The 25,750-nt window shown below is 39.0% G+C and overlaps 1 protein-coding gene across 1 annotated transcript in view; it reads right to left on the reverse strand.

Annotated features, from left to right (window-relative positions):
* lama4 (laminin, alpha 4) overlaps positions 1-25,750 on the reverse strand; it is a 141,669-nt gene that overhangs the window by 96,895 nt on the left and 19,024 nt on the right. Inside the window, exon 3 of the mRNA XM_039747951.1 lies at positions 803-904. Within this exon, the coding sequence (XP_039603885.1) occupies positions 803-904 (102 nt within the window). The remainder of the gene's footprint in view (positions 1-802; positions 905-25,750) is intronic.

Genomic DNA, 25,750 nt, shown 5'->3' on the forward strand with positions numbered 1-25,750 from the left:
ACGTCAAGTTTTAGAAAACTAGGTTTGAAACATCTTAATATTATACAAAAACACAGCTGTTTAAAACATATATTTCTGTACATCATCTTGTTTCCTCATTTTAGGGTACGACTTGACTCTACAGTGTTTACTGCATTGGGTTTTTTTCCCCCCAATCAACATCTGTTCTTTCTTTTGGGCTGTGTATTATTCATGGGATTTTGGGTCATTTAGCAAATTATTAAGACCATGTTGCAGAAGCAAGCAAGAAAGAAAGGTAGATGTTTAGATGATGGCAGAAATCTTTTACAATAAAATTCTTCTCAGAATACCTAAGTACATAAGAGGTTATGGTCCACTAGCCTGAAACAAGGAGATTCTTGTCAAACCACTGCAGTTCCTAGAGCACTGTTTACTAGATAAGATATGAAAAACAATTGGCTCACTGTAACTCTATAACAGCTGTTTCTGAATGGTTCATACTACATTTGTGGTGACGTGATTTAGAACCACATTTTGCCTGAAGACTGTATAGATGTAAATATCATTATAATAAAAAGAAGTTTTGGAACATGCGTTCCTTACATGCTTGATATGCATTCTAATTTCATCATTACTTCATGGTAACCGTGTCGCTGAAACAGCTTAAGCATTTCCAAACAAGAATATCCTTGAGACCAGCTGTTAGAGCTTTTCATTCTAGTCTTGCAATAAAGAGATGAAGGATGGCATATCATGTACATGTCAATGCATTGTATGATACATGCTGTTTATCATTTAGTAAAAGTATTACAAAACTGATATTTAGTAATCACAAACTTACAATGCAGATTCCAGTTCCATCCTGACAAAACCGGGAGTATCCATTGCATTGGCAGGGTAAACACTTGTTTGAATAACTTAGATAATATCCTCTTCCACAAATCTATGCAAAGAAAAAAAAACAAATTAATATTAAAGCTGTAAAGCATAAAGTATACGTTTACATGTATACTTACAAAAAAAAAAAGCATCTAACCCTTTCAGCCCACCCAAGTAATGTAATATTTATACAACTATTTTTAATTACAGAACCCACTTGAGAATCACTTGACTTTAAGAGTTGTTTTTTTACTGTCCATCCATTATCCATCCATCCATCCATTTTCTAACCTGCTGAATCTGAACACAGGGTCACGGGGGTCTGCTGGAGCCAATCCCAGCCAACACAGGGCACAAGGCAGGAACCAATCCTGGGCAGGGTGCCAACCCACTGCAGGACACACACAAATACACCCACATACCAAGCACACACTTGGGCCAATTTAGAATTGCCAATCCACCTAACCTGCATGTCTTTGGATTGTGGGAGGAAACCGGAGCGCCCGGAGGAAACCCACGCAGACACGGGGAGAACATGCAAGCTCCACGCAGGGAGGACCTGGGATGTGAACCCGGGACTCCTAGCTGCGAGGCAGCGGCACTACCATTGTGCCACCATGCCGCCCTCCATCCATTATCCAATCTGCTATATCCTAACTACAGGTTCTCTATGTCCACACACAACTGCTCTGGATATCAACATGTTTTATAATTTATAATAATAATTCTGTTTTCTATAATACTTTTTTATACAAAATGAAGTTAGGTGAACCCCAGACAATAGTCTGTGCTGATGACAATATTCAGCAAATATTATTCAACACATTCCATTAGTAATTAGAAAAGACACGTAGAGATAAACTAGATAAACTCAAGGGGACAAAATTTTGTCTCCAAGCCAAACTTTCACTGCTTAAACTTACCACGGGGAGCAACTTTGTATATCTGTCCCAAAAATGCCTGCTGTTATGTTTTACCTAGGGTTTCTCCCCTGGCTTATGTCATGCATTGCTACTAAGGTCACTCACGAACTAAGAAAGAACTGACACTGGACTGTTGGAAGGATGAAAGCAGTGGGCTCCCTTCACTTGCCCCTAAAAGCATCACATCCAGAAGTCCAAGTTTACACAATGAATGAATGAATTTGGAAGAGTGAAAGAGAATTAATAATCTACTCCAAGCCACAAATCATTTGGATGTGTAAGAGACGGCCAGCATTTCAACCTGGCCGGGACACCCCTGAGATGGAAGGATGGGGGAAGGCAGCTTTTTTTGGGACATTGCCTCCTCCAAGATGCTAGATGGCAGTTTCCCTGGACTGCAGTGGTGCCCCAGATTCCCGTAGGGCACTATTGGACATGAAGTTTGGCAACACTGGGTGGGTGCCGCAAGGGGGTGCTGTGGGAAGATGGTGGGAGACAAAGTTCTCACCTAGCCTGGAAGTACTAGCAGATCACAAGGATGGAAGCCCTGAGGTACTTCTGGGCTGTTTAAAACCTTAAATTCTCCTTCTGACCCGGAAGTGCTGGCAGGTCACATGGATGGAAGAGCAGAAGCACATCCAGGTCAAGGACTATAAAAAGGATTTGGGAAAACCCAGCAAGCAAGCCAGAGTCGGGTGGAGGTGGACAAAGCTTGCTGGGAGGTGTGGAAGAGACGAGAATTGTAATTATTATTGAGAATTGTGAATTACTTGCCTGTTTAGTGTGGCTGTGGTGTTTGGAGGCACTGTTTATAGAAGAAAAAGAATTAAAAATACTTCTTCGTGCTTTTACCTGGTGTCTTGAGTGTCTGTCTTTTGGGTTTAAAGGGGCAACAGTGCCACCTAGAGTTCACAGATGGTATTTTGGAAAAAATGTATGATGTAAAAATGACCTAACTTAGCAGAATTAAAGCATCAACATTCTCTAACATTAAATAAGCTCTGCTGGCAGCAAGTATTAGCCCTTAACTGACAACTACAAGTTGGGAGAATTTTATGTTTCATGTGCCAAATACCAGTTAACTGAAATTTTAGAGAAAATACATTTTAATTGTGAGTTGCTCAATAACAAAGTGCATTTAATTAGTATATTAAAATATACTTCAGACAATAACAAATTTATCTGTGACACTCAATGTGTTAAGTAATTGAATTAGAATGAACACGTGCAGCCACAGTGGTCCTCCAGATCCAAACAGGAGAACCCCTGTGCTCGTCCAACATGCCATGAACAACCCAATAAGCAGCCATTTTCTTTGGACAACATAGTTCTAAGGATCACTGATGCCCACAAACTACTTCACCTTGCCAAGGTTATAATACTTATCACTTCAATCCATTCTAGGAAAGGTGGAGCAAAACTAAGAAAATCTAAGTAATTGTGAATAAAATTTAAGCATCTAAGCAGAGGTTACAGTTAAAGCACTTCCATCAATTCAAATGTGCACTAACTCTTAACAACCTTACTGGACAAAACAGAAAACCGAGGTGTTACGTTCTTGTGGCAGGTAGAGACGGTAGCATGTAGCCCAAGATAGGAAACCATCAGAAGGTCACATGCTGATTCAGCCATACTAAGCAAATTTAGGGTCACCAGTTCATTTACCATATTTGAGATATGGGTGATGACCGGAGCGCCGTGAAACACACATGTATACCAAAGGAGAGCAAGGAAATTCCTTTCTGATAGTGACCTAACTGGGAATCCATTTCTGGCCTCTGGAGCATTGAGGCAGCAACATTAACAACTGCATCACCAAGCAACTCAAGTACAGTTTACTAGTATGGCCTGTGTATGCATAACATATTAGAAGTATGAGAGAGAGCAATGCTGTAATGTCAATGGAAAAATTCCTTACATTCTCATGCCCTGAAAAGATGGATATCATTTCATGTATGCAGAATTTTTTTTAATGCTAGTTTTAAACACTGGGACAAACACAATAGTGTAAAATTTGTGAGGTCTATAGACCCTTTTTCTTTTCAGCAATTGTTGGGCTTCCAAGTGGCAAACTGAGAACTTTGAAATGTTTATCTGAAAAAACAAAAAGAAAAATAATTTTGCCTAAACTGGTTCAGGCACATATGGATTGCATCTGCAAGCTGCAAATATTTTTGTTAAAGGTTAAGAACGCATGTTCTCCTCCAGTGTACCGGTTTTATATATCAGTAAACAGAGCTTCACAAAGCTGACAGTCATAAAAAGACATTTGGGCGGACTATGGTAGATGACAGCTAACTTTACTGAATGTGGTGACTCAGAATACAAATAGTAGAGGAGAAAAGTACACATAATTCCTGTCTGGGATTAAGAATTATGAGGGAGCAAGGGAGATGATTTTTAATTGCTTATTATTGTCAATTAAGTTTTTTACGTGTTCCTTAAATATAACATATTTTTAATAATTCACTCAAAGGTCTTTCTCACTTCAGTAAAGGTATTAATACAGAGCAAGTTAACGGAATACTCTATCCAAAAATTTTCTTTTTTAAATATGTTGCTTACCTCACGTAATTTGCATCTAATGGACAGAAAAAAAATGAATTGATCCTCCAATCATAGTCAGCTTCAAATGCGTATTTTAAAAATTTAAAGTTCATTTAACATAAGTTTATCATTGTTATATTTTAAGTTAAAAAATCAGTAATGCTTGTGGATCAACGAATGTAAAGATATGCCATATGCCACTCACAATCCATTTCACTGCAGTTGTGGCTGAGTGATGGATTTGACTTGAATGCTTGTTTTTATAACCTTCATTTATTATATCCCCTCATGGAGGTGTTCCTAAGTGTAACAGGAAAAAAAGGCCACAAGGAGAGCAGCAAAGGGCAATAAATTTAAACCAAAGCTTGGTACCAGGAAAGAAAACAGTTGAATACGTTGATAATTCTTGGCCTTGTGAACAGCCAACTGGTTTTTGACAAATCTCTGTAGCTAAAGCCTCACTGAATTAAGTGTGATGCTGAGCGTCTGCAGCTGGTGACTAACAGATATCAGATTACTTTTGGCAACTTACTCCCAGATGCTGGACTTCCCCAAGGAACAAGTTTAAAATTACAAAAAAAAAAAAAAAAATGCAACTTTTTTCTCTGGGGAAAGATTAAAAATATGATGAATTTTATTTTTGCTTCAACACAGATTTTTGAATTCCGAAGCATTCAAGTTGTCTCTTCCTCATGTTATTTGCTTAGTTTATATTTCAATTGCTTAAAATGTCTCTAGTTTCTATAGTTTCACTACTTAATGGGCTAATCACATATTTTACAATTTAGGATGAAATGATATTCTTTCATCCACACACAGTTTACTTATGTCAGGTTTCCACAGAGCTCTGCTGAAAAACATACAATCAGTTGTTGCCCGCATGAGTTCCCATCAAGAAAGGGAAGAAGAGGCTTGACACAGACAGCATGCTATTTGTAATTGCTGTTACTACTACACACAGCACGGCAGAATACGCAGACATCTAATACTCTATTAAGAAATCCACTGAAAGTTGCAAAACAGACATGGTGAGCCTAAAGATCATTTTAAAATACAGGTCACCTTTGTTACAAAAAGAACCCTCCCTGGGTGGAATGATAGTTCTTATGTAGTCATAGCCATCAGATAACAGGTTACTGACATACATGTAAGATACAAGCATGAAACAGATTTACACATTCTAGCTAGAGATATTTTTTTTATGAAGCTTTAATATTTTTACATTGAAGACAAGTAAATCTAAAAAATAATTCCATAATTAATAATAGCAAAAGGTTAGAAATAAGTGATAAACAAAACAATCATTACTTGATTATGTTTACTTTTTTTGTTGTTTTGGGTAAAAGTGTCTACCAAGGAAATAAGTGAAAATGTAAATGTCAAAAATGTCAAATCTAAAATAATATTTTTAAAGTTGTTGGGGTAGAAAGTAAGTAATATTTCTCCTTTCTCGTACGCCCTCCAATGCTGCTGACGCTTCACTGATTTTCCACACGGCTCCATGCACTCTCATTGGCCACAAGCAGTGCCTGCCTGCACATTCATGCAGCCATACTACCTCACACTTCTCAGGTTAGAAGTAGCACCATCTGTGGTCAGTTTCTCCAATTCTAAACTAATCTAAGCAAGAATATTTCAAGAGACTTGACGGAACTCAAGCTAAAGGTTTTTTAGTAGAAAAGAAGCACCTTCACAGTTTTTGTTGGTACTTGCTCTCTATCTTTGTCCACATTTTCACATTCAGTACCAGAATAAGGGTGGCATGGTGGCGCAATGGGTAGTGCTGCTGCCTCGCAGTTAGGAGGCCCAGATTTGCTTCCTGGGCCCTCCCTGCGTGGAGTTTGCATGTTCTCCTCGTGTCTGCATGGGGTTCCTCCCACAGTCCAAAGACATGGAGATTAGGTGCATTGGCAATTCAAAATTGCCCCTAGTGTGTGCTTGGTGTGTGTGTGTGTGTGTGTGCCCTGCTGTGGGCTGGCACCCTGCCCGGGGTTTGTTTCCTGCCTTGCGCCCTGTGTTGGCTGGGATTGGCTCCAGCAGACCCCCGTGACCCTGTAGTTAGGATATAGTGGGTTGGATAATGGATGGATGGATGCACCAGAATAAATCCTCACAGACTTTTGAATATGGAGAAGAAGGTGGCAGATGACTTCAAATTATATTTAATAGTGCAAATTTTGCTGATTGTGATTTTTTGCACAGTGAAACCCAAAATTTATTGCAGATTCAGTTTCGCTCATTACTATTAGAAATGAACAATCGATCCATGTAGCCTTCATCTACTATGCATGTTCTGAAGTGGATAAAACAGCAAAGAAAACTCATTCAGGTTGGAGGAATATGAGAACCAATTTCAGTAATTTTCTTTGAGAAGTGTAAGCTAGACATAACACATCTGTTTGTTTTATTACAAAGTGACAAGGGAATTTAGTGGATTTAAGGAAGGATAGAAGATTGTGGCATACAACCAGTTAAGTGATTGCTGTTAATTAATCAGATCAAAGGTTATTTTAGTCCTGTTCAGTGGTTTCAGCTTACAAAATGCCTTGTAGCTTTGGGTGGGCTAACCCCTTCGGTATTTGTTCTGTGCTTGCCCACTCCATGCAGTTTTAATTCATGATAATATTTAACTTTGTTTATTTGCATTTTTATAATCATGGATAATATCTGTACCATTTTGAGCTGTTGAAGAATCACGGTAAATGGCTGCCAAAACAACAGACTAAAGACAAACAGGGCCAACACAATAAAGTCTGAATTATTTTTCTGGTATTGGCATGTTGACAAAGAAGCAGAGGCAAATTGTTTGAGGAGCTTTTGCTCAACTCAATTGTATTCACAATGTCATGGATCTCCAACTATTTGTAGCTCTGCATATGCCGTTTGAAAAGAAGGCTTACTATAGCATTATAGGTCTCTATTCACTTAGCTTACTATTGAGTTCATTGCCACACTTCATTTTGCTCACAGGTTCTGTAGTATCTATCTATCTATCTATCTATCTATCTATCTATCTATCTATCTATCTATCTATCTATCTTGTAATACCTCAACTGCCTGTTTCAAGTTATTCACTATTAATGAAAAAAATTAAGATATCTATCAAATACTATGTAACTGACATACAATTTTTGGCACATGATAAAAAATGAATACTTGCTTTCAGCCATATCATATGAAATGCATACTAGACCCTATGGAAAATCTAGACGTTTTGGGGATCTGCTAGCCACAACCCAAGCAACGGAACTACCCAGCAATATATAAATATATATATTAATTTTTATCATATGCTTCTAATGGCCCTGTGATGGACTGATACTTCAGCCAGGATTGGTTCTTTCCTTGTGCTGAGTGCTGCTAGGAGAGACTTTAGCCTCAGGACTTTCTAACTTGATAAAGTGGGTATGGGAATGTTACAGTATACAGTATATATGTATTTCTAATACTCTATTCTGAGCTTTACCTGCTTGAGCAGTCCCTTCATAGATATATAATATACTGCACAATGTGTTTTAAATGTACATTTATCATAGTGTGCATTTCTATCATTGTTCAAACTACTACATTTTCACTACATCTCTGTGAATATAGCCTCAGGCATTATCTCCATTTCTAATACAGCATCATATCCATATGGCCCTTTACTACAGTTCTTTTCAGCATTTAAGACTTCCAATTCCCAGAAGTCAGAAATCCTTCCCACTCCCCTGTGAGCAGTTATCTGGAAAAGAGCTCATAAATGACATCCACTCAAAGCTGGTTGGAATCACTGTGGAAATGTAAATTCCAGCTGTAGTCCTTTCTCCATGGTATCGCAGGTGTCTACAATTTAAAATTGAGTTTTCACACACATTAGTAGTACAGCTGGTTGAAAATGAATTTCATCTGGATAAAATTCTTACCCTAATCTCTTATGAGAGAATTTTTGAAATTTTCCTGTGGAAGGACAGTTCATTACATCCTACAGCAATTATGAAGATAAAGACAATCATTTTGTCACTGGCTGCTTTAATTGAGGCTGACATTAATGACAAGGCTTTAAGCTGTTGCTGTCAGAAAGCGGATTTTTTGCATTTGCAGTAGAGCATAATCTATCCATGATCACTAACATTTGTTGAGCAAGCATAGTTTAAATAAACTATCATTAACATTTTTATAGGTCACATTTAGAAATGTTGTTCTGTTTACATTTTAATTTTACTGTTGTGGTTTCCTCCCACAATCCAAAGACATGCAGGTTAGGTGGATTGGCGATTCTAAATTGGCCCTAGTGTGTGCTTGGTGTGTGGGTGTGTTTGTGTGTGTCCTGCGGTGGGTTGGCACCCTGTCCAGGATTGGTTCCTGCCTTGTGCCCTGTGATGGCTGGGATTGGCTCCAGCAGACCCCCGTGACCCTGTATTCGGATTCAGCGGGTTAGAAAATGGATGGATGGATGAATGTAGAACAATGCAACCTTTTAAAACATAATAAACATGTCATTCTTTCTTTCTAGCGTTAGAAAAATGGAAGCAGCTAAAAAAAAGATTAGTAATTGACAGGCAGCTTGGACAACATCGATGTCAAAAACTTGAGTATAATATGCAAAGAATAGACCAGAATACAATTATATAGGAAAACATATATAGTATTTGTGTCCACTGTAGAATTGTTATTCTACCTAAAAAGAAAATGACAAAATAAATTCTGTCCCTAGAAGGTAGACTTTTCTAACTGAGATGTTTGGACATATCAGTGTACTTAAACTAGCAGTGCCTTTGGACAGACATACAAGATGTGGCCAAATTTATTTGTATTCTTCCATGTTATTCAAATAATACACTATTCTTATTTAAAAGTAGTAAAATTAAAAGATCTTTTGTTATCTGTACATTGTAAAGGTGATCAGCAGGTGTGGGAACACTTCAGGGACAGAAGACCAGGCGTAAACTGCCATGGCAGAAATACCAAGTGGAGATGTAGGCAAAAGCATCCATTAAGTTACTGAATGGATGTACAGTAAATATAGTAGAAGTTACAGTAAGGAGTGCACATTCCCCAGTCCTGTAACTGCTGGCTATTGAAGTCCCTATAAGATTATCTTGCCATTTGGTTAGAAATGGGCCAGCAGTCTCATAGGGACACCTGGGGCCACCAGAAGGAGTTCTGGGCAGACAACCCCTATACTTCAGAGGAGACCTCAGAAGTAGTCCAGAGATTGGGTGTAAAAGAGGCCACTGGCCACTTTTTCAGGAAACTTGGAATCACATTGAGTGTGGATGAGAATTCACTTGGTAGTAAGAAGAAAACGACTAGAAGGGAAATTAGGGAGAAGGGTAGATGTTGCAGACTGGGGGAGGAGTAAAGGGTATTTTCATTTTTGCCTTGCACCTCATTCATTGTGTTTTGCTTCCAAAGCCCTGTAACGTTTTTATTCAGTTGTAACAAAACCTCCTCTCCCTTATTTTTAGTGTCTTTGGGATTTTTTTGTGTTTTGGGGACTGCAAGAGTGCCTCAAAAGGCCACAACATACATTTCTTTGGTTTGCAGTAGAACGAAACAAAATTCTTGCTTACTCTACAAAGATTTTCCAAAATGGCCAGGGGCAAAATTACTGGAACTCTTTCCTCTGACAACTGTTGACAATATTATCAAGATATTTAGGTGCATAGGACTGTAGTCAGCATCCCAGTATGTGTCCACAAAAAAGAATTTGACACATGACAGAAGAGATGGATTATTTGTTGGAAAAAGAACCAAGAACAACTGCAAAACAATCCCATGCTGACTTTAAAGCCCAAGGTACAACAGTTTCAAATCACATCTCTCACTGTCTGAATCAAAATGGGCAACTTGGTAAAAGACTCAGAAAGACCCTACTGCTAAGAGAAAAACACATAAAAAAGCTCAACTGGATTTTGCCTAAATTAATGCTGATGAGCTCCAGTCCTTCTAGAAGAATGTCCTTTGGATAGACAAAACAAAATTAGAGCTTTTTGTGTAAGTTACATTAAGTCTATGTTCACAGAAAGCAAAACAAAGCTTTCAAAAAGCAGTAGAACATCATCCCTATTATGAAAAATAGAGGAGACTCAATGATGTTTTGTGGTTGCACTCTGGGGTTGCCTCTGACAATGGGAGCTTTGAATCCATGCATGAATGAAATCAGAAGACTATCAGTGTATTTTGAAGAGAAATGTACAGCTCCATTAGAGAGCTATGTCTCAGTTGGAGGTGATGGGTCCTCCAAAAGGATACAAAGGTAGAAAGATAGATAGATAGATAGATAGATAGATAGATAGATAGATAGATAGATAGAAAGATAGATAGATAGATAGATAGATAGATCTTTATTTATGTGGCGAAATTTATATACACTGTAGATGCCACAGTCAGAAGAGGGGATAGCTTCTTACCCGGACAGGAGGCTCCTGACAGGCAGATAGGCATCTTGGCCGGGGAGGAGAAGTGGATCAGACCCAGAAGGAAAGACCAGAAGGGATGGATGGACAGCCCACTGAAAAGGGAAGATGTCACTGGGGGCTTTTTACTTCCCCAACTCGTAAGATGGCAGCAGCCCAGGATATCAGTGACCAGTAGGAAGCCAGCAGGGCATGCCAGGAGAAGTAGTCCAACAGAGCAGCTCTGCTGGGGTCATTGGGTGACACAAGAGTGTACTTGAGGAGTGTGTGTAATAAACATACTGTTATTTGAACCTGGGATTCTGTGTTCGTATTGGGGTTTGGGGCTCACTGATGCCTGCTTTGTATCACAACACACACACTATGATTTGACCAGAATGATTAAAAAGGAAGAAAATTTATAAAGAAAGAAAACATCTGACTTGGCTATCACAGTTCTAGTGAGGCATTATGCAGACATATTGGCATTGGCTTCTTGACACACATCTGCTGAATAGTTTGATAACTGAAAGTAGTCAGTGTTCATGTATCAGAGTGAGGCTATGCCACATTTTTTATAATGGCAGACAGTTTTGTTTTAAGTCCCCCTTTTGCTACAACCTCCAGGGGGTCCAGAGAGGATCCCATACGTGATCCTGCCCTTTTAATTAGCTTGTTGACTCAGTGGGCCTCTCTTGAATTGATGTTACCAGCCGAGCACAGCACAGCATTCTTGTACTTGCAGGAGTGTGCCACCTCTACATCCACTCCCCGAATGATGACTGAACATAGAAGCTCTTTGGTGCAGCCAAAGTCAATAACCAGTTAGATGGTTTTACTTATGTTAAATTGACGACAATTTTCTTTGCACCAAGAAACAATGTTCTCCACCTGATGCAAATACTCAATACACCCCATAAGTTCAGAGTCACCTGTGAATTATTACAAGTGACATGTCCAGGTGTTATATTTATAGTCTGAAGTGTACAAAGTGAAGAGAAGAGGAGACAGGGTTGTCATTGTGGTACTCCAGTGGTGCTCACACATCAGTATCAGAAACACAGTCATTGAGTCTCACAAACTGCGGTTTGCCTGACAGATTGTCCATTATCCAGGACACCACAAACTCATCCTCCTACATATATCTGAACTTACTCTTTAAGAGGGATTGCTGGATGGAATTGAAGGTACTAGACACATTCACTAATGATCCAAAAACATACCTGGAACAGCACCCAAAAATGGATGAGTAGAAAACATTGGACAGTGACTTTCTATGAGTCCTGATTGGAATCCCACTGAACAAACCAGGAAAGAGCTGAACATCTCAATTGAGAGTCCGCACACTTAAAACCTCAGAGAACTAAAAGAGTTTTCTCAAGAAAAGTGGGCTAAACTACCAGTTGAGAAGTGTAGAAATCTCATTAGAAGATACTGAAAGCACTTGATTGGCTCCAAAGACTGTGCTGTGAAATAATAGACTAAGGGTACCAATGTTTTTATCCAGGCTATTTTCACTTGTGTTATTATCCTCTTTAATAAAACCCCTGTGTGCCTCCAGGTGTCCGTGTGTGTGTGTCTTCTGGTGAAGTGCGCATGCGCAGGGCCAAACGGCATGTGTTCAGTCTCTTCCTGTGCATTTCCTGTGTGTGCAGAGAGAGAGAGAGACACACACACACACACACAGACACAGGCACGCGAGAGACAGACACACACACACACACAGACACACACACAGGCACGCGTGAGACAGACACACACACACACGCGCGAGACAGACACACAGACACACACAGACACACACACGCATTCGCATGCAAGACAGACACATACACACAGGGGCGTGCAAGACAGACAGACACACAGACACAGGCGTGCGCAAGACAGACACACACACACAGGCGCGAGAGAGAGAGAGACAGACAGACACACACACACACAGGTGAGAAAGAGACACACACACACAGACACAGAGGCACACACTTAAGAGAGACACACGCAGACCCGCGAGAGAGACACACACACACACACACAGACACGCACGTGCATTGTTGCAATGTTACTTTTCTTGGTGGTTTACTAAATTATGGATTTTTCAAATGTTCATTTTTTTCCCTGTGCTTAAAACTCATTAAAAAAAGTGTTTTTAGCGAGCGGGTTGTAAGGCTATAGCGCGAACTCTTGCAGTGTTAGTTTTCTCTGTTGTTCAAGGTTTTCTCAGTGTTATTCAATGTTTTTACATTTAGTTTACTATTATGCTGTGCATTTAATGGTAAAATTAACTATATTTGTGCTTAAAAACTTAAAAAATATATATTTACATACAGTTCACACGGTCTGGAACGGATTAATTGTATTTACATACAATCGTATGGGGGAAATTACTTCGGTTCACTATATTACTGTCAAACAAAATTACAGGCATTTTACGGAAATACAAACCAGTATTACTGAGAGAGAAAACTGAAGGCACACAATACAGTGATGTATATTACAGCCACATACAAGGTCCCTTGTCATTTAATATAGACTGTTCCTACTAATGTTTTTGCACTATTGTTCTAGCGCCCGTTATTGTAACGGGCTTAATGTCTAGTTTAAAATAATAGGGTAGGTCCTAAACCAAAAGCATTTTATGAAATGGTGGATAACAGAAATTTTGTCAGTTTAGTTTTGTTTAGAAGAATCTAAATTTTTTTTAAATGGAAGGGTACTAATATTTTCAGCCAAGTTATACCAAAATCGCTCAGTAGAATAAGTGGCAACACAGGAGTCCCTTATATGTAACACCCTGGCATCCATGATAGAGGACATAATGTGTAGTCTACCTTGCTCTTTAAAGAAGAACTAGAGTACAAGAGCAGAGGCGGCCTTAGGGGTGTGCGGGGCCTAGGGCTGACCAACTCCACACGGGACAGGTTACGTCAAATGCTATTACCTGTATGTGTGGACTATATAAACTTGCGCGCAAATAATAATGTTAACATACACTAGATTTTCTCATTACAGTATTCAGCTAAATTTCTGCAAGATAACACGCAGACTTTATCAAAATATAACTGGAAAATAGAACTTGTCAAATTTGCTCAAACGGGACATGCGGACCTCAAAAGCAGGGCCCCCTTAGGCGCGTGGCCTGGGGCGGTCATCCCACTAGCCACACCCAAACGCTGCTCTTGCTATAGAGACATTTGAGGCTTCCCCTGGAATTAGTCCATAGCTGGGGTTTAGAACTGAGCCCCTACTAACAATTAGATTATTGATTATTAAATCAGGAGGAAGTGTTTTGTAAGTGCTTGACTGGCAGAATGTCACGAGGCAAGCATATGGATTGAGGAAGATGAGAAAGAGGCAATTATCGGAATACATTGGTGTGTAAGTGCAATAGACACCCTGCCCTATAGTTTGAAATACCCCCAGGTAATTGTTAGTGCTCTCTAAACGCTGAAGTCTTTCTTTAGTGCTATGGAATATAAAACAACCTCTGCAAGTCGAGTGCAAAGCAGGCTAATAGAAAAGGCAAACCCCTACAAATGACCTTCTTCTGAATTTGTACATGAGTATATTGTAGCAAACACTAAGACAGATACAGCCTAGCCCTGTAACTATCTTATTTATTAAAAAATAATAAATAGCAACACTGTACTCTACAAAACTAACAAGACCTTTACTTTAGTTTGCCATTTTTATGGGCCATGGGAAATGCTAATAGAACAACAAATACAAGTGGAGACAAAATACAGCTAGCCTCATATTCTCTTGCAATGTGAACACTGTCAGCATCACGGGATCATAAGTCACTCTTTAATATTACTGAGTGCAAGACAAGTACTAATTTTTGCATGAACAAATGAGGCTGATACTACTGATTCAGATGCTACTGCCACACATTCCTGGGCAATGAAGACACATAGACGTCAGGTTCATCAGAGGATTCAGCTGTTAACAGTGAATTCTCTTGTGATGGTTGCTACAAAGTTGTGTTCTTGTAGTTTCAAAATACATTATGGTATTTTTGCAAGCAGTTTTCCAGATTTTACAATCTTCTTTTGATGAGATGTTACTTTGATACTTTATTCACATAGTCTTTGAAACACTTTTTTTGTCCTTATGGTGTCCTATGGTCAATTTCCATTTCTCCATACAAGAAGATACACGGGAGTCAAGACTGAGGCATCCATATGACATATCCAACCTACTGAAGCAGCCGGCAGACAATCATTGACTTCATACTCTGAGATTCTGTTCTTCAGAGAACCTTGGTATTGGGAAGTTTGTCTCATCATGTGATCCCCAGAATCTTTTGAAGGCAACAACTATGGAAGGCCTCAAGATGTTTAACATGGCAGCAATAAAGGGTTCAAGCATCAGAGGCATACAGCAAGGTGGTGAGGCACACACTGCATGGTTTACAGCAATCGTGGTGAACAAATGAAGGTCTTGATTTGAAAACACTCACGGTCAAAGACATTTTGAATCTCTTCTTCCAATAGACCATTTTCATTAATGATGCTTCCAAAGCAGGTGAAATAGTAGACATTCTCAAGCACTTAATTGCCCACCTTTATAACAGTCAGTGAAATGCTCACAGAATTTTCAGACCAGCTACTGCTTTGATTTTTTGGAAACACCTAGTAATGGACACTGACTGATTTAAAGCACAATAACATCCATCCATCATCCAACCCGCTATATCCTAACTGCAGGGTCACGGGGGTCTGCTGGAGCCAATCCCATCCAACACAGGGCGCATAGCAGGAAAAAAACCCAGGCAGGGCACACACACACACACTAGGGACAATTTAGCATCGCCAATGCACCTAACCTACATGTCTTTGGACTGTGGGAGGAAACTGGAGTACCCGGAGGAAACTCCACACAGGGAGGACCCGGGAAGCGAACCCGGGTCTCCTAACTGTGAGGCAGCAACTGCGCCGCCCTTAGCACAATAACATGTTTTTAAAATTCATTTTAGGAGCTTCCCTACAATTTTGTTCGGTAGGCTTCCCAAGGGTGCAAATGATTAACTAAGGGGTTCCCAGATAATTTCATAACCTGTTTATAGTCAGAGAACTAATTATTGTTTAGCTAGACTCAAGGGTGTCTTATGTATTTATTATTGTATCTATCATTTTGATATATGATTATTCCCTCATATCCTTTGTAGTATCAAGTTCTCTAATATACTGTACTACCTTTTTATTCTCTTGCAGCTTCATTGGCATTATTCTAGGATACTGCTTGACTTACGAGTTCTTGCTTCTGGACACAACATATAGAGTATATTTATAATATACACAAAATAGTGTTACTTTTATTCAACATAATAGACATATAATGTATATTTAGTCATTTGTAGTGCCTACATGTGATACAAATATTAGTCAAAAGAGAAAGAAAGTGTTTTTTGCATTCTAAGACTTACCTCAGATGTTGTCAGAGTACTGGAAACAGTACTGAAATAAATATTGAGAAAGTCAAGTATGGATCTTTATTTATTGTCTTTACTGACATCAATATAAGAATCAATAACAACAGGATTCAGGAAAACAGATTGACATGGTGAAGGTGGGGCTTCACTAAGATTTTTAATGATGTTTTTGCTAAAGACCTAATAGAGCAAAGCAAAGTGAAAAGGACAGAAAAGATACTGAAATACTGAGCTGGTAGTAAAGTAAAAGGCCTGAAGGAAAATACAAGATTGTCCAAGGTGATAGTTGAAGGTGAAGGAGCATATGGCATGAAAGATCTGAGTGTATGGCCAAGCCTCAGTTTTTAAACAAATGCTTTCCACTTCATAGATTGCTGGGAATGTGTTCATAACAACTTTAGTTATTTGAGAGTTAATCTTTAGACAGTGTTATCACCTTTGTTAAAAAGCAAATGTAAAACGTATACCTGAATTGCAAAAAAAATGTTGCTTTGATGTGAGTGGTAAGTTTGACCTATTAGTCCACGTGCTGAATGGATACAAAGTGGCAAACTCAGTAGTAATATGAAGCATCGGCTGTGTATAAAACAAGGCCCTCAGGCCTCCCTTATTGCCTTTTTTGGGAAGTTTATATAAGAGGTGCGAGAAATTATATGGTTTATGGAAGTGAGATGTGGGTGCTAAAAGAGAAACATGCAACAAAGTCAGAGATAAGAATGATTGGGGAGTGAAAGATAAATGAAGAGTTAAGAGCAGGAGCTATAAGGACAAAACTGGCTAAGAATGATTAGTTGAAATGGTGCACTGTGATGGAGGTGGGGAGAGTAGATGAAGAATTGATGATGAATAGACTTTCTCTCAAATGGCCCCAAGACAGGGGGAAATAATAGAAGGAAAGCTGGTGGGCAACCAAAAAACAAGGGTAAAAACAGAAAATGGCTCGTACTTATTTTAATACAGTTTTTAATATCTACAATTAAAATCCAAGATTTCAGCAAACAAAAATACTGTGGAATTGTTTTACATGGAAAATCATTCTTAGTTTAAATAAACAAGACTAAAGGAGTGTTATGTACTTCTCAAAAGATAATAAGAAAACTCCACACAAACCTCAACCAGGAAGGGGATACAATGGTTACATGAGGTTGCAGCACTATTTACAGGACTTCCCTCACCATCATGCTGTCCTACTATACTGTACATCATAAAATCTGAAAGGAAATGACTAACATAACTACATGAACACAGTAAGTCCAAAGTCTGTAAAAAGGACACAAATTACTGTCCACTTTTATTTTTCTGTTTTTAATTTCATGAGAGATCTTTTAGCTTCAGGGGCATTATATTATTAACAAAATAACAAAAAAAATATTTGGCAATGATTGCTGGTTATTTTATCAGAAAGTACATTACACCTCTCTTCTGTGCATACTGTACATTATTTTTCTCTATATATATAAAATCCAATGTCTGTCTGTCCTATTTTCAAGAGAGAACTATTTAATGGATTTAGATTGGGTTTTTTTCAATAATTGGCTTGAACATTCCGGTTGATTTTGAGATTCCCCTTATTGCGTTATGTATCATAGTTTGCTTGTGATACCGATTTATTTGCGTGAATCCGAGAGACATGCAGCAGGCTGAGGGGAGGGGGGCGAGACCCACCACAGTCACGCTCAAGCCTCAGGGCATACCTTACTGTTATATATCTGCACTGTGATATTAATTGCAGGGTTCGATTATGCAGCCATGTGTGGTAGGTCTGCTTTTTGGTGAGATGAGCTTGATTGCTTTGGTCTGAGAGGTGTAAAAGAAAAGAGGACAATAAAAAAGGTTTTGAGGTTGTTGCACTTACCAGCTGTCAGCGTCTCTCTTTCTTAGACATAAAACTTACCTCCGCTTAGCTAGTGAACGAGAGAACTATTTAATGGGTTTAGATTGGGTTTTTTGCTAATAATTTGCTTGAACATTCCAGTTGATTTTGAGACTTCTCTCATCACGCTAAGAATCATAGTTTGCTTGCAGGAGCGATATATTCGTGCTAATTCGAGACAGAGGCTGCGGTGCCAAGAGAAAGCATGAAGTCGGGACTGGAGAGCCAGGCAGGACCCTCCTCACTGTCCTTTTACACTAATACGAGGGCAGAGCCGTGGGGCACAGCTAGTCTAATATACATCTTAACATCTTAAACAAGTGAAATAGCAAATAAACAATTTCCCATTTAGCTACATTAAATACGAAATGGATTTAAATGCATTTTATGAGAAGACTTTAATTTTAAAATATTCTGTCAATAAGTCATTATGTGATTCGTTATGCTATAGTACAAAGTTGTGTGGCATTTAGTTATCTTGGTAGTTTGTGAGAGATGACACCAGACTTGACCTCTCAAAGTGGACATGCGATGTATACTGTGGATGCTGAGGTTTCAGAGGAGTGGAACTGTCATGGGGATCAACTTCAGACACAGTGGAACCATACAGATCCTCAAAAGGAGGAGGTTTAGTAATCTGGCATTTCTACAGTGTTGACAACTACTCAAATTTCTGTTAATGTTGGTACCTTCACATTTAAAAAAGTACAACAGCATTCTTCTAATTGTATTCCTGAGGAAGATCTAGAAAACCACAAGACCACAAAAACACAAAACCACAATGATGCCTCATCTACAAAGTGGAATAGTAGGCCATTATCCTGTTTTAGCAACCAAGTCCCAAGATTGCCTGACATGGTATTGAAGTTACAACAAGCCTGTTGTGTTACACGGAAGAAGAATCTCTTGGACTGATCTGAGGCTTGGGGCAGTCTTTAGCACTAGTTTAGTGAGTCATTAAATAAATAAAGGTATTTCTTATGATTTTTTAATATGACTGGTGCAATGAGAAGTGAAGCAAAATAGACATTTTATTGGATAACTGAATATATCACAGTATGTAAGCTTTTGAGGCAACTTAGGCCCCTTCTTCAGGAAAGTTGTAGTATAGCAACTCGAGTTCCCTGTGTTTATATAGATACTAGGAAAGAAACAGCATTGGAAAACCATTAAGTGGGTCATCCTCATTGTCAAAAATTTACAGACCTCTCCAGCCTAAGATTCATTTTGCAGGAGAGGAGAACAATTTATAGTCAAGATCTGTTGATAAGGTAACTCTCCAACAAAGTCTTTTTAAATTTTGTTGATCTGTAATCACTCTGACTGGGTCAGATGTAAATAGTTCTCATATCTGGTCAAAAAACTCTTGTCTCTATTAAACCATGTTGTAATGTTACCATCTGTTTAACATCTAGTTCCTTTCTCTCATGCTGTGTCTTGCAGTTGCCCATAAGCACCGTGAAGTCCCTCTTGCAATGTTCATGGCTGCTAAAATGAGCTCCTACAGGAACATCCCTACTGACATGTTTAATATGGGACCTGTGTAAATTAATTTTCTGGTGGAGTGTTTGTCCAGTTTCTCCCACACAGAGTGTAGTGTCAGAACATTTCATACAAAGAATTAGGTAGACCACATTAGATGATCTGCAGGAGAATGATCCCTTTATGCGATGTTCTTGTTGGCGGTGTGGTATAACTACACGATCTGTATTATAAATGTGAGCACACATTTTACATCTTTTCTTTAGGCAGGGAGATGTATAATTTTCTGTTGGTTCTCAGGGAGCTTGGGGCAGTTATTTGGTTGTCTGTATGCCAGGAGGGGAGGTTCTGGGAATACATCTCTCAGCATGTCGTCATAATTTAGTATCAGCTGAAGTTCTTTTATTATTTTGCGAAGTGTTTCAGGATGTTGGTTATAGGTGACAACAAGAGGGATGCGGTTCTTTTTGTCTTTGTTTTTATATGCCAAAAGGTTGTCTCTGGTTATGGCAGTAGCTCTTCTTATTTGATAGTCCTTTGTTTTAGGAGAATATCCTTGTCTATTGAAATTTTGACTGAACTCCTGCAATTGTTTATCCTGATCTGTCAGGTCTGAGCAAATATGACTGCAACATACTGCTTTGCTGAAAATAATGAAGCACCTTATATGTTTTAGGTGGAAGCTATCATTTCTCAGGTATGTCCATCTGTCTTTTGGTTTATGAAAAACACAGGTCACAAGGGTGTTGTTTTTCATGTGAATGGTGATGTCAAGGAAGCTGACTTCTAATTTTGAGTAATTTAGCTTCACTTTTATGTTGAGTTTATAAAGAATTGTATTTATTATGAAAATGGAGGAGGTCCTGTTAACTTGCAGTCCAGATTGTAAAGACGTCATCTATGTAACGGACATAAAACATTGGTTTTAAGATGCACATTGACATAAAATCCTCCTCCAATTTCGCCATAAGTAGGTTTGCATAGTGAGGTGCAGTGGAGTTGCGTGTCTGCTAATTATCTTGGTAGTTTTCTTCTGGGATAATGTAATAAACAGGCACTTCTAGTCATCCTTTCTTATTGTCAGCCGCATTATTGAATGATGATACCCTAATGTAGTGGTTCTTAAGCTTAGTCCTCGGCCCCCTAAGGCCAGCTACTTTCACAATCAGTAAGTTATTTTGCCTCTAAGTGATCTCATTGTTTATTCAGCTGCCATTTTTTTCTTTTCTTATTCTGCTTTCAGAAAAGTGTACTAATGTGAGATTTATATTTACTGGAACTTTGTTTCAAAGTTTAACGTTCTGTACTCTCCTTTGTGTTTTTTCCTGTTAATTCGGCTTTTACATGGAGTTTGCTCCTTTAATTGTGTAATAATGACAATTAACAACAAGTAGTGGAGGCACCAGGGCAAACTACACTGAAAACTAGCGTGCTTCTTAACAAATAACAACTTAAATATCCATACCAAATGGAAAATGGGATGAGAACCATGATGCTACAGATAATCAAAACTTTAAAAAACACAATAAAACATCCTCATTTAACATATATAAAAACTTCCTTTATTACAACAAATTGGATTGACACCAAAACACAGAAACAGGGGAATAGCTCATAGCATAATTAAGCTAGGAGTCCAAATAAAAGCAGATGTTGGTTGGGATGGAGAACCATTGCCCTCTTTTAAATGTTATGATCCATTTTACATATACATTTATTCACATAGTGCATGTTTATCCAAAGTGACTTACAAAACAGGCTAGAATAATTGAGCAAAAATCAGTCTGAGGGGCTGTTTGGGAACAAGTGCTACAGGACAAGGTTACAGAATTGATTATTACAAATCAAGGGCTGGAAACAAAATGCAAGCTAGTTAGACTTCCTTTGTTACAAGAATCTATCAAAGCCAGTATCAATTAGACAGAAATTCACAGAACAATAGAGTCTCTGAACACTTGTTAAACACATTGAGGAAGTGAGCAAGTGGATAGCTTGTTCCTCAGGGCATAACACCCTCTTTGAATTCTTTCATTTTACAAGCTCATAGACATCTAGTCTTTACGAAGTCCTAAAATTTTATAAATCAAACACTATGTGACAAAACACCACATAAACCAATTATATTTTACAATGATTTTGTCAGAAAAAAAAAATGACCTCACGTGCAAAATAGTACATTGCACAAAAATGACGTACACTTCAGATGAAAAGTTAGACAATTTTATTTTCTTTCAATGGGCTTCTTAGTACTAGGGTGTTGTACCGTGTTAGCCATTATGAATGTAGTGAGAAGTCAAGTAAAATGACACCTTTTATTGGCTAACTAAAAAGATTATAATATGCAAGCTTTCAAGGCAACTCAGGCCCCTTCTTCAGACAAGAAACTGGGGTTCCCTGTGTTTATATAGACAGTAGGACAAGAAACAACATTGGAAAACCTTTAAGTGAGACATCTTAAAATAAAAAAAATTAATAGACTTCTTCAGGCTAAGATTCATTAGTGGGCTCCTTATGTTACAAATATATACACTCCACTACACACATTCCTTCAGAAAAGTCATAAGTACAAACTGATGACATTAGCAGCTTTATGTCCCTTTGTGCATGTCTACAGCAGCAAAAATAATGGAAGGGTTAAACATCTGAGGTATTAATCCACGCTGCTAGAACTCAATAAACCACCTTTTGTCTAACAGTATAAACCTACTGTGTTATTCAGGACCTACAGGGTACATGTTTGTATGTTCCTAAAATGAATGCCTACTTGGCAATACACAGATTGTATTTAATTTATTTCCTTGGAAGTGCATGTAAATGGATATTGAGTACTTCTTCTGTGATGCTAATGGGAAACATCTAGAAAACAGTACAGCTTTTATGGCAAAAACTCTCAATGCCGGCCTGTCACATTTTCCAGAAATGCAAGTCCTAAAGCTGTCTTTTACATAGGGAAATAAATGCTGATTAGATTCTTATGCCCGTGTCCCGCTCCCCATTAAAATCACCAACACATTGTGACTTATGTTGCTATTAAAAAAGTGAAAAAGCCTTTAGAATTTTTTTTACTGATCTAAAACAAAGATATTCATTCATTTTAGGCATGCTTGGGCTGTTTATCTAAAACTTTAACATAACCTGTAATTGTGAAGTTTGGATGTGAAATGGCACTGCTACATTTTGTAAGTGATGTTGAGAGAGATGTTTAGCTCACTTGTGCTTATCAGTCCATTTTGTTCTGTACCCTTCTATGTGTTGATATATTTCTTTCAAAGGAAGTGTCCACTGACACTGGTAATTTGTTCTGACCAGTGGGGTGATGGATTAGATTGTGATATCTGAGGTTTAAGACATGCTCACACAGTATGTATTTCAAACTTTATGCCATAAGAGAACATAGATAGTATTCATCCTTAGCTTCATCCTTTAATGGGTCATGACTGATCCTTATCATAAAGGCCTAGTACAACACATCCATTGTTACTTACTGACGTTTCCATTTTTCATTAATAATTTGCTTAATTCCAGTTGTTAAACCTCTAAGAGAATGAGTGGGAAAACAAGAATTAGTTAATTGCCTTTAAATAAAGCCATATCAATCAAATCCACTATATCTAACTAAATATTATATACCTGTAGTGAACTTCAATCATGGATGACTGCTCAAACACGTTTCCCTCTTCTCTGTTCTACATGTCCTCTGTATGGCATCTCAGAGTAAACGGATGGAGAAACAAAGAAAAGTAGGGAATGGCAACATACTGGCTAACTGCTTAGAGCTTGGAGAGCAAAACAGACCTGCCCAGAACTCCTGCCCAGACTGAGCTTCCTGGCAAAATGCCCAGGACCATAATAGTAGTATGGAATATGTGCCATTTTGAAAAAACAAACAGCACTGTAGCCAGTTCAAAATGATTGGGTCCCTGTTTTCTTCTCAAGTGGGCTGCAGTCTTTCAGGGGTCTGATCATTTGGGATTTGACTGTCAAATCCACTTTCTCTCACAGTCCAACTTTAACCTGCCAAGTGGATTATTAATTTTAAATTGCCGTGTGTGTAAAAGTGTGGTAAAATGAGTCTGGGAGTGTTTTACTAAATTAATTTATTGTTAGTTTTAATGGTTTTTAAGCATGGCCTGGTGGCTTAAGTGATGACAAGCAGGGCGCACATGAATACAAGCGATCACTTTGGTTTTAGTTAATTTCGGAGATGTGGTGTAATTAACTGGTGCCAGTTGGGGTGCCAACAGGATAAGGGAAGTGAGTTAGTTTTTAGGGGAGAGGAAAGACAAGAGACAACAGACAAGGAGACAAAAGAGACGGAAAAGCAACAAGAACAAGAAGACATGCCAGCTTTTTGTAGCCATCTAATTTGTTGAGTATTCTGGGGTAGCATCGGTTCTGCTGAGCTTACTAAAAGGATGAAAACTGATGGTTGCTGTGGAGGTTTCAGAACATGGTGATATTCGAGACTACTGAGCAGTGGAGCAAATGAGGATGGCCATGAGAACATTATACCAATACACAAATTCACAGCATGGCAGCATATGTTGAGTTGCCAGGACTGGCTGAGGTGGCAGTTCAGGCCTGTGGGTATCAGCTAAGGTGGTAAACCGGGAGGGTGTCAGGCTACACAATGTGGATTTAAGGTGGTATCCTGATGAGGGAAAAAGTGAACACATTGGGATTTATTAATTGGACATACTTACAGAGCACCCAAGGGCATTGTTTTATTTTTTTTTTACTTTATTAAGGGTAAAATTATAAGGAAGAATTAATTATCGGTTCGACTTCTTTGACACTTAAGTCTTTGTCAATAAACTTATGCTACTACTTTTAAAAGAATGTCTTGTCTATCTGCTAACTTGCCCTGGTCCATCTTGGTCCATGGCTGCAGGCACCAGGGCACCACAAGAACAATTTTTCATTCTCTCCTCTGTTGAACTAGCTTGTCGGCCATCATTTTTAATGTTCTATGCCCTTTGATACCAATGTTGGATTTTGTTACCTGTAACAGTGAACGGGAAACTGTGTTCAGAAAATGGATGGAAGGAAAATTTTTGTCAAATGTACTTTATATTTTTAAAAGATGGCAGGCAACTTTCTGATTTTGTCTTATTACCATGTGTGAGCTCCAGCTCCCCAAACGCTCGACACAACAGACACCGTGTGGTATAGCGGGTCCACAGCTCACTGAGCAAAGGCCATTTTTAAATAATCACCGCACCGAGGCGGCTTCGTGAGGGGGGCGATGTTGTAGCGAGCCGCGGGGCAGTCGTCGATGTGGGCGTTTCTCACCGTGTGCACAGGTGAGGAACTGCCCACATTCGTGATGGCCCCTCACGTTATAAAAAAGAAGCGCAAGTCGGCTGAAGGGGGTAAAAGAAACGATCAGAGAGAAAAAGAAAAGGAAAGAGGACGGAGGTTACCGGGAGCAGATGAGGAGGCAGGTCGGTGAAAGAGAGAGAACGAACGAACGAGCGAACGAGCGAGCGCTCACGGGCAGCTGCGAGGGCCTGGGGTGTTGGGCCTACACCCAGGCGTTTAAATTGGATGTCGCTCCCGCTGAGCGATTATGTAGCGGGAGTGACCAAGGGAAGGCGACTGGCAGAAAGGCCGCTGAAAGGCAGCGAGTCGGGAGACTTGGTGGTTGGAATCCCCAACGTGGGCGACCTGGCCGTTGGTGGAAACCAAGTTCTCCGAGGCTGGGATGAGTGCCATACCGGAGCCAGGGATCGGGAGGTCTCCAGTCTCGAATGTGTTGTGTAGGAGGGCAGCTGCAGAGAGAGAGTGGCTCCCCTGTCGCGAAGCCTGGACAGGGAGATGCAGGGGAGTCACATGTTAAAAGAAGCACCGAGCTTGTTTGTTGTTTTAAAGATTGCTTCCTAAAGAAGATTTTTAACCTCTCGTTTTAAAGGATTGTTTTTTCTATTTATTGATTTTAACCTCCTGTGACGATGTGGGTTCTGGCTCCACACTCCCTTTGCTATTGGAAGCACTCGAACCCAACACCGTCGATAATGTTGCCGAGTGAGCTAGTCAATGGAGGCAAATTACTGAGCAAGGGGAAGGTAGAAAGTGCAAAAGTGCTTTTGTTTAAAACCAACAAAAACAGTGTTCCATAAATAGTGCAGTTCTTCATATTCATTAAATAAATAATCCATAAAAAGAACGTGGAGTAAAACCAATAAATAAACACAACAATCCTTTAAAAACGAAGGTTAAAATCTTCTCCTGGAAGCAGTCTTTAAAACAACAAACAAATCCGGTGCTTTTCTGT

The sequence above is a fragment of the Polypterus senegalus genome, chromosome 3 (assembly GCF_016835505.1).
Source record: "Polypterus senegalus isolate Bchr_013 chromosome 3, ASM1683550v1, whole genome shotgun sequence".
In the NCBI taxonomy this organism is placed as follows: Eukaryota; Metazoa; Chordata; class Cladistia; order Polypteriformes; family Polypteridae; genus Polypterus; species Polypterus senegalus.